The sequence below is a fragment of the Azolla caroliniana genome, unplaced genomic scaffold, assembly GCF_043228905.1.
Source record: "Azolla caroliniana isolate FFs.n. ecotype wild unplaced genomic scaffold, voAzoCaro1.0.p SCAF_22, whole genome shotgun sequence".
Lineage (NCBI taxonomy): Eukaryota > Viridiplantae > Streptophyta > Polypodiopsida > Salviniales > Salviniaceae > Azolla > Azolla caroliniana.
In genome coordinates this window covers 12,455,965-12,466,414 of record NW_028230457.1, presented here as the reverse complement: position 1 = coordinate 12,466,414, position 10,450 = coordinate 12,455,965, and the positions used below count along the sequence as shown (strand labels likewise).

The 10,450-nt window shown below is 34.6% G+C and overlaps 1 protein-coding gene across 1 annotated transcript; it reads left to right on the top strand.

Moving 5' to 3' along the window:
* The first annotated feature begins 208 nt into the window (after nucleotides 1-208).
* LOC147850108 (2-oxoglutarate (2OG) and Fe(II)-dependent oxygenase superfamily protein) lies at nucleotides 209-10,347 on the top strand. The gene is made up of 15 exons (XM_087337187.1): nucleotides 209-305; nucleotides 606-683; nucleotides 2,749-2,798; nucleotides 2,932-2,985; nucleotides 3,809-3,861; nucleotides 5,918-5,990; nucleotides 6,099-6,160; nucleotides 6,233-6,301; nucleotides 7,376-7,481; nucleotides 8,760-8,833; nucleotides 9,204-9,304; nucleotides 9,655-9,750; nucleotides 9,826-9,893; nucleotides 10,002-10,050; nucleotides 10,127-10,347. The coding sequence occupies exons 1-15, from the start codon at nucleotides 210-212 to the stop codon at nucleotides 10,202-10,204; spliced, it is 1,107 nt and encodes a 368-aa protein (XP_087193313.1). The 5' UTR covers nucleotide 209; the 3' UTR covers nucleotides 10,205-10,347.
* Nucleotides 10,348-10,450: the final 103 nt, after the last annotated feature.

Below are 10,450 nucleotides of genomic sequence, written 5' to 3'. Positions count from 1 at the left end.
ACATCGGACGGTGCAGATCACACGTGCCCTAAGCTGAGCGACCTACACCGTCCCTCTCCGCGATTCCCTCACTTGCCCTCTTAAATATTTGTATGTAGTTAGACACGTCGATATACTTTATACATTATACATTATACATTATACATTATACATTATACATTATACATTATGAATCTATGATTATACATTATACATTATACATTATAAATATGTATATATGTTCATACATACATTGTACATGTATACCGAGTTCTCTGGCTATGGCCTCCATCCCCGTCGTCTCCATACCCTACTCGCTTATACAGGTCTATCACCCATAGCATATTTCTCTTGTTTAATGCATTCATCTCACAAGTTCAGATTGAAGGTCTATGAGTATCTATACATACATATGTACATATACATACAGTGATGCGGCATATATAGATGTAAGTTCATATCTATCCATCTATTTATATAGATACTCATTGATCTTCAACTTCTCTAGTTAGAACCTATGAATATATATATATATATATATATATGTATACATATATGTTAATCGTGGATTGTTTCATAAATCACGGTCAAGATTATTTTTGCTATGAATTATCTATACTAAGCAGAATGAAGATGCGGATGTTTCCAAAGCGTTGGAGGAAGGATTTGGGCCAAATGGTCTTGGCATTGTTGCTATTTCTGGCGTACGTTTTTATTTTCTAGTCTGCATCTTAGAATTTGGTTATTTAGTGAGCAATAGATGTTAAAATGACTTGAATTCATTGTTGTGGTTTATGGAAAGCCATGTCTCTCATCTGCATGATCTACACAAAGCATGATGACTAATTGAAAGACTTAATGAGTAAGCTATATGCGTTGTTAATTAAATTGCAAAGTCATCACTCTTGGTGAATATATGAAGGCCACGTGCATCATTACTATGTAAAAGTCGGTGAAGTGAGGGCTATAAATAAAGGCAGCCTTAGTCATTTGATGGGGCATCCGAAAATTGAAGACTACCAAGAGTTGTAGGCTTGTGAGATTTGAGAGAATTAGAGAGTTTGGGAAACAATATTTGAGAGAAAATTCTTGTGAGAGAATTGTGAGGTTATTCTCTTGGGTGTTGGGTTTAATTAGAGAATATTTTCTCTAATTTTTGTAAACCCTCTGTTATATTTTCTTATAGTGGAATCACTCTCCTGTCCGTGGATGTAGGCTAATTTGGCCTAACCACGTAAATACTTGTGTCATTTATTTCTCCGCTCCTATATTATCATATTATTGTCGCCTATTTAATCTGATGTACTATTTGATCCGAGTGCCAGCCTAACAATAGATAACATATCTGGTCAATGTTGATACATAATCAAATTAGGTTTTTGCATTGTATTGTCTATTTTACTAGCAGCCGTTGAGAGCTTACTTACAATACCTTTAAATAACGATTGTTCTTATTTCATGGTGATAAATGAGCTCATGAACGCTACGAATTAGTGTTACTTGTTTTTGTTTATGTTATTTACTACAAAAAACTACAAATGAATGTTATATGTATGCTTGATTAATATATTGGATCCTCCATATACAATTTCATCATGATGATTTCCTTTCATGGTGGCAGATATAAATACATGAGCTTACAAAACACTTCAAATTAGGATATCAATCTATATGCATGATTATTACATTAGATGGGTGCTTTGGATGAATAGGCTTCTGTGATTCTAGTGGTCGAACAAGATTTTGTGGATCTCTAGCAAAAGGAACAGAAACATATTTGATCAAACATTTTCATTGATATATATGGCCTCTGGAAAATTTGTAGAATCCTCAGATGTCACATGATACTGTTCATTGGCTTTAACTCTAGTGCGATATTAACATATTTGATAAATCCTCTCCTAAAGAGATATAACCCTATACTTATAACTTTTTCTCCACTTAATGTGTTTACTGCAAAATTCTCAGATGTATGCATCTCAATCCATGTGTCAAATGGATGTCCATATATGTAGATATGGATTATAGTATAAATCCATCTCAATGATGTGGAGACAATGATTCTTGCCATTTTTTTCCCTTACTAACATGGGGGTTCTATCCATGTCTTCCTAGTCTCTAGCTGAACCAATGGTGTGCATCTCAATCCATGTGTCAAATGTGTATCTAGGCATAAGCTTTGTATCAACCTCATAAGATGGGTCCCGGTAGAGGCCATTTTCATCCCTTATTAAATTGGAGGTTCTATCCATGTCTGTCTAGTCTCTATGAAGCCAACCTTTATTGCATGATTCTGCTAATGACTAATTGATTCAGAGTAAGAGAAGAAATGAAGATGTATTGATACCTACAATAAGGTCTAAATAGCCTATAAGACTATAGCATTTTTACAAATTTTTCCTAGGAATACTTGATGGGAAAACATTTCACGTAAACCATAATGCCATTTGTGCAAATCAAACTAAATTAAGCATATAATGCAAACCAAATGGCTTTTATATATGATATTAAAAAAGAGCATATAGTTTCAAAGGGGCGAAAGGTGAGCAGATATGTGTACACCTTCCCTAGGGTAACAAGAAACTTTACAGACCAATCTCTTTAGTTTTAAAGAAAACCATTGTGAATTGGGATGAAGGACAAAGTATATGTTTAAGGGCAAGTGAGGTTTTACTTTTTTTCTTATTTATAACAAGTAAAAACAAATGAAAAACAATTTGATCTCTCAATTCAGGGGTTTAGTAATATTGATGTTAATGTTATTCATAGGTTCCTTCCTATAAAGAACTGAGGCAGAGACTGCTGCTGTTAGCTGAAAGGTATACATCAGCAAAAGAATGGATTAAAAGATGTGATTGACCCTAGCAAATTCCTATATTTGTTTTTTATAAAGTGTAAGAAATATATCTTTTTTTTAAAAGAAGTTTTTGAGGGTTGTTCAATTTATGCAAGCCTTGCAGCTCTTCCTGATGATGTTAAGAAAACACTTGAAGACCCACGCAGCAGGTATGAATTTGCATAACTTTTTTCTGACAATCAATTACCCCAAGCTTTTATTAATAAGATGTCTTATAGCATATTTTTTGAGTAAGATAACCATCACTTTTTCATGCAATTCTTTTTTTCTCTACTGCTCACAATAAAATTCTATTGATGACGCTTCACATGAGAGCAATTCTCCCTTTATAGATTGGGATGCATCTTCATGGTTATGTCAAAGAAGCTTGCAAAAGGATTCATTGACCCACATAATATGTTGGAAGCATGTAGAATTGTAAATACAGCAACCCAAAAACTAGTCCTCAACTTGCTTGAATGGTGCAAATGACCTCCAAGTATTTTCAACAATTTTTACTTCCCAAACATCATATCATGGTATAGGAGACCATGAATACTCTTATATGTGGTTGCAAACCATAATTACTATGGCTAAGAAGACTGTGGAAAAAAGGACCTATATTCTAGATTGACTTTCATGACCAGTTTTCTTCAACTAATGCGAAGTAATTGTCTCTAAAAGTGAAAACAATATTCTTAGAACTCCTTGGTGATGCCACTTTGGTTTATTTGTGCTGTAGACCAAAATGATATTGGATTTTCTGGCTCAAATTATGGCGAAAGTATAGGTATAGGTTTTATAACCTTTAGATTATGGGTTTGTGTCACGGATAAAAACATCTATGTTTACACACACACACCCTGCACACATGTTTATTCACTGGGTAATGTGTATCTCTGATTGTCTTTTAGCTGATTCCATTTTTTTGCTCAATAATTTTCGTTCGAGTTTTGACACTCTTTTCTGTTTTTGTTTGTTCTCTCATTATAGGTACTCTTTTGGTTGGAGCCATGGGAAGGAGATTTTGGAATCAGGTCGTCCAGGTAGATGATGTTTATTTCTTAGGGTTGAAGATTGTTAAATTTGTTAGAAGTTGCTTTGTGAGTCAAACATCCATAAGACTATACTTGACTTCCGGCCACATTGATTATTGTACCAAAATAGGGTTAGAAATATTGAGAATCGATTAGATAGGCATATAGAGTTACATATGAGAGTAGCTCAGAATGGTAGTCCACCCATGCGCTCACACCTTAGAGCTTAGATGGGATCTAGACCAGGCGACCACAAAATTAGTGGGGACAGATAATAGTCACAGCCATTGTGTAAGAGATAGAGAGAGTGGATTATATCCTCTCTTTGGTCTCTGTGTCATGTTAAATGTGCTGGTCATTTAATAGTTGTGCAGGTATTCCTTTTCTGTCAACTGACTTGCCATTTAATATGACCCAGCTCCCTAGATACAAGCTAGTGCTAGATAGTACTTATCTTAAAGTCAATGGCTCATACTTCAAGACTAGTACATCGTAACTTGCCCACGGGATATTCTTCTAGTCGACTTGACTAGTCAATCCTATTACCCTACTTCCCTCTTTCCTTAATACATTCTGTCCTCATTTACGGTTTCCTACATTGCACCTTCTCGACCCAATTTGTTGGGTTGCACTATAGCTACTCCTCATTTGGGGCGCTATCACAAAATGTGCACTCTAAGAGTACATGTGGGGATAAATTGACAAGTTGGGGTTGATCATTGATTATATCTAACAAGTAGCTCCTAAAGAGTGGAATTCTGGAACAAGGAGAAATAAATTTTCTTTTCCTTGTTCCATATTAGACATTGTGTGGGAATCCATTATGGCGGAGACATAAATAGGCTATATCACCATGGAGTCAGGTATTAGTAAATCAATTAAGCTTTGTCATACAGAACTTGGAAATTGGGAAAACATGTGCAGTACGTATTATAATTTCTTGCTGATTTAAAAGAGCTGTTAATAAATAAGAATTTCTTACCTGATACCATTGGTTGAGCAATCACCTCAATTGGTCTTTGTCCTTTGTTGGAAGCAACAACATGTTTTTTATCGCAAGTGGTGGCATACAAACCATTTCTGTATTCCCCCCCCCCCCTCCCATTCAATGATAAAAGTAAAATGCAACCCTCACACTCTTCCACTACATAAAGTGGAGCTTCTTTAAACTCATGTACCAGAGATAAATATTTTTAGTTTCTAGCAGTTGTTTAGGAATTCCCAAGGCGATGCTCAACACATTTATTCCACCTATAGTTCTGATGATTCACTAGGTTGAGTTGTTATGCTGACTGCAAACCCACTAAATGCATAGGAATCTGGTAAGTGTTTGCTTTGCATCCATAGGATCTGAAAACAAAACTAGACCATCTGCATTAACAACAGTAAAAGAAAATGCCTCTATTGGTGAACCATATAGTCTTTCGACCATTTGGGAGCTGAAGGAAAGATTAAGATGGGAGCTGAAGGAACCATTTGTGCAAGTGTTAGGATAAAGAAACATCGTGAACAAATCCAAGTTCCCAAACTGATCTAAAAACAGCCCACCTGTCAATAAATTTAAAAATAACAATAAGCCGTGCTGGTGTAGGAGAAGGAAACATTGTGAACAAATGCAAGATCCCACACTGATTTAAAAACAGCCTGGCTGTCAATAAATTTAAAAATAAAAATAATTATAAGAATGATTGAATTAAAGATAGCAATTTAAAAAATAACTAATAATTAATAAAAGTATAAAAATGAGGTGCATGGGTGAATATGTAATAAATAAATTATTTATTTGATTATTGAATATATATAAATGTGTGTGTGTTCGAGCTTGGTTGTCGGAGCTATGGCATCTCATCTCCTCATCCTCAAAAGATTATGGATGCAGAGTTTTATAATATGATGGATGCATTTGTGCTCATCAAACATGAACATGTTGTTTTCTTGTTAAAAAGAATGTGCGCATGATATTTGCAGCAGGATATTTCCTTTGTTAGTGTTATATTTTATTTCTCATTCATCATGTGTTCAATGATATGTTGCGGATGAATTCTGCTTGCATTGTACATTTCAGATGTCTTAAAAGGATCCTTTTATGCCAATCCTTTGGTAGACAGGCCTACCTCAGATCAACTGTTAATACAAAGGTAAAACACTGATGAACTGAAGTCAGATGCTAATGTGCATAGTTCTAGGAGAAACTGTACTGTCTAGAGTTTTTCATGCTGTTATATTCCATTTTAATTTAACTCCAGGTACCCTTCATATTGTCGCCCAAACTTATGGCCAACCAAAGATATTCCAGAACTTGAGCAAGGTGCGTGTGTTTCATTTATTAGAGCTTTCAAGGAGGCAGAAAAATTAATCATAGATGTTGGATGTCCATCAGCTTTCAAGGAGCTAGGGAAATTGATCATAGATGTTGGATTGACTTTAGCTTACCATTGTGATAAATATGGTATGACTCATTTCCTAATTTTCGTTTTTCGTTTGCTTAAATAAATTAATTGTGTTCTTATGCAAATTAAAGCTATTTGATTGCAAGCAATTGATATGTGATTCCTCCCCCTTTAGGCTGTAAGTCTTGGAAAACTTTGTTTTCTTGGTAATGCTATCTCCAACAATTAACTTATTATTATTTCATGAGACTTCCCAAGTAGACCTTTGATAATTACGAAATGAAATTGGGGAGTCTTTTCAAAAGTTATCAGCTATAGTAGATATATTATATAACATAGCAAGATCATTGGTCTTTGTACGCAATCTTCAAATAGTGGGATCTTGATGTTAAATTAGCATTTTTTGCAAAATTGACCACTTTTGGCTCAAGAAGCTTTTGAAACTTTGATCTTTATATTAATAATAGGATTTTTTAACCAATTACCCTTTGCTATATAGTCTATGTATGGATGATCTTTCAGCTACTGTAGACTATTTGTCTATATATATATGCTATAGATAATTTGTTAGACTATTTGTCCTTGGATGCTAACGATGAAATGTCAAAAAGGAGCATTTCTTCATATTTCTGAAAAGTGACCTTTTCTGCTCAAGATGGTTTTGACTCTGTAACCTGTATGTTCTTAACAGGATATTCTAGCTGTAGATCTCATATTCACTTTTTTACTCAATTCCATGTTGCTCATTCCATGTGCCAAACATGACACAACAGTGGAACATTGTATGGGCAATGATATCTGAGAGATATTTTTTATGGATTTTTGGCACTTTGAATTGATCAAAATGCAATAATTCAAGCATAGATTTTCTGCATGGTCTAATATGCTTCAATATTTTCCCACATGAACAGGTCTGAGGTATCATTTCTTTTATAGTAAAATAAACCAGTTGAATTGTCTCAATGTTTCCTTGTACGTACACATTATAACACTACTTCAGAGCTTTTTGTCTCGTTTTACCTGTATACAACTATGCATACTAAATGAGACCTATGAACTGCATATGATCTTTGACAATAATACAGCCATTGTGTTTCCTAGAGAAAGGGAATACTCATAATCTATCTTTGCAGTTAATTCAAAAAATGGTGGTGGGGAAAGTGTCTCCTTGGAAGAAATATTAAGGAAGTCACTCTGTCCAAAAGGCCGTCTTCTTCATTACTTTGCACCTCCATGTAGGTAAGATGTAAAAACATATTGATTATGAAAATTTAATTCAGCTTTAAGGCCATTTTGTTCTTTTAGGTAGTTGTAGTGCTGTTTAATACTGCATTGTTCAACAATGGGTCATTGTAAATGATTGTATTTGCATGAATCTTTTAACGAGAATGCTCAAGTTATTAGAAGGGTTGTCCTTGGGATTGTTTTTACACCTCATAATTGTAAGTTGTAGTACTAGGTATAAACTATTGAGATAGTTAAAGGCATCTCGACTTTACTGATAGCCAGTGTACATTGCGACAAACTGTAGAAAATGATTGATCTTCTAATGTTGAAAGTATGCTCTTATTGAGCTTATGCGATTGACTTTGTATCTAGTTTCTATTGTATCATGGAGCTGCTTCCTCACTCGCGAATAGAATTAAATGCAGGAATGAAGATCTGCTATAGAAGTTAAAATGATTGGCATGAAATGCATACCGCATCTCTCTGACAGTCTCTCCAAAACATTTTGCCTCTTCTTTGTGTTATTCCACCTCAATGACATTCATCCTTCTAAGTTTGGTGTAATAACTTTGTGAAGGCAGGTAATCTAGAGTCAGAACTTTGCATTCACAACTTCAAAGTCCTCTCTTTGCTTACTGAAAACAATGTCCAAACACTTATCAGGTTACGATTGAGAAACAATATCCACCGTTTCCCGAACCTTGAGGTAAAGGAAGGATTTGGAGAGTGAGATGTACATTGTTGAGGATGGCAGGGAATCTTTCTTGGGATCTTGGTGCCATAGACCTCCGAAAAACAATCTCTCTTTGTTAAAGATGCTGACAAAATAGTTACCAGGAAGATAGATTTTAATAAACTAGAGTATCACCATAGCTAGATATCTGATAGTCTAGAACCAATCAGGAGCTTGCTACATAATATATGAGATTTCCCACGCATTTTAGTATGATAATACAATATTGGGGTTGCATACATTGCATAGATATGGAGTATACTTAGTAACTTGATAGACTTATTTGTCGAGTGCATCTTGTCTCCATTTGTCAAAAATGTGTGGTGCCTACCTAGCATATGTAGATGAGATTTTAATGCATCTATCTTGGATAGGCAGCAGAACTCTGAACCCCAACAGAAACACAAAAAATTTGGTTCATTGATAATGGAAAATACATTGCGAGTTTCTGTGTTTTGATTTCGTCAGAGACACAGAGATTGATTTGTTAATTGTCATTTTAAGTATATTGGAATCTTTGTTTAATCTGAATGATATTGGATATTCCATGTATTCAGCAATTTAAGTCAAGGTAGTTCGGAATCTGTATCATCCTGGTGTGGATGGCACTTGGATCATGGTTCTTTAACAGGTTATTTATTCATCGTTTCTGCTGTCTCGCCTTCACTCTTATTTTTCTGCACTATATCTCATGGAACAAAAGCCCCCTAAGTATTCCTTATTTCTTCAAATGCCCCAGGACAACCCCCGAAAGAGATAATAAGGGGGTATGGATAGACCATTTAGTTGCTCAAATAGGAGATATAATTTCTGAAGATGGCATTTGGGAAATTAGGGGTATCTGACGAAATAATGGAAAATTAGGGGGTATTTGGGAGTTTTTCCTTTTTATTATAGTAGTCCTGGTTAAATGTAGTCAGCTTTTCTGTATAAATATTTGTATCTTCCAAGCAACAAATTGTAATTAGACACTCCTAATAATTTGTTCTTTCGTCTTCTAGGTCTTACATGTGCAATGTATGTGAAGGATGGAGTGCAAGTAGTCTGTCCTGATGGAAATGCTGGCTTATATGTGAAGACTCGAAATGGGGAGATAGTGAAGGTAATAGATTTGTTATATAGTGACCTTCATTATAATGTTATTTTTAATCGATTTATTTGTGAGGTTTGCTATCCAAAATGTTGTGAATGTGACTTTACTTTGTTTTTCTAATTTTGAGTTATGTGTGTATATAATGATGTACTCTTGTGAAATAATGCCGGAGTTACAGGCCTAGAAGGTGAGCTTAATAAGCCTTAGTTTAGAAAGAAGTGGGTATTTTAGGAATTTAAAAAATTTAAAAATATTGGGGTGTTTAAGAAATTTCTTGAAAGTGGAAGGCTATTTTGTTAGCGTTTCCTTCTTTTATTGAGATACAATGTTGGTGTGGCTTTTCTTTTTATCTATTGAAGGCTAATTTTCAAGAAGATCAGATAGCATACCAAATGGGTGAAACAACAGAATATCTTACTGAAGGACTCTTGCATGCAACTCCACATTGCGTGAGGGTATGTATCATCACATTGTTTTTATCAAGATAATGTTATATGTATTTATTTCATTGTTTCGACTACATTATCCAGACACCAGTGGGCGATCACACATATGGTGTAGCACGAAATACCTTTGCAGTTTTCATGCAACCACAATGGTAATAAACAACAATCCAAATAAGTACTCAAAACACCCCGGTCTAGATATTTACCAGAATACCCTTTTAAATAAACACTTTTGATTTCTCACGTGTTATGTGCACTAGGGATCATCCATTAAAAATAAGATGTGTCCAAAGTGATTCCGAGGAGAAGGTATTATCTATTTTGCCAGTGTCAATGGAAAACCATTGTTGGCTTTTTGAAAGAACTAAATGCTGTCTTCTTTTAGGATGGAAGCGTCCGATATGTCAGTGCTGGTGACTTCTCAGAAGAAACCTTGTCAAAATACTACAAAGTAGAACTTTAATTACTATTGCGCAACTTTATGTAAATGTTTGTTTATTGTTGGTTATAATTCTCGCCTTACTTGATAAAATTGAAATGTTTGAAATCATCTTATATTCTATTGCTGTATGTCCATTTCTTCTATGCATGGACAAATTGGTTTGAGTTGACTGGATTATTAATGATGTTTTACACTAATACAATACTGAAGCAAGGTTAAAAGTTTGTTTATTGTTGGTTATAATTCTCACCTTACTTGATAAAATTT

Excerpts from the sequence above, each read along its gene's own strand:
- LOC147850108 (XM_087337187.1), top strand. The coding sequence starts at position 210 with ATGTATATATGTTCATACATACATTGTACATGTATACCGAGTTCTCTG. Across the intron at positions 2,986-3,808 it reads CTTGAAGACCCACGCAGCAG|GTACTCTTTTGGTTGGAGCC; the intron begins GTATGAATTTGC and ends CTCTCATTATAG. Across the intron at positions 9,305-9,654 it reads GAAATGGGGAGATAGTGAAG|GCTAATTTTCAAGAAGATCA; the intron begins GTAATAGATTTG and ends TATCTATTGAAG.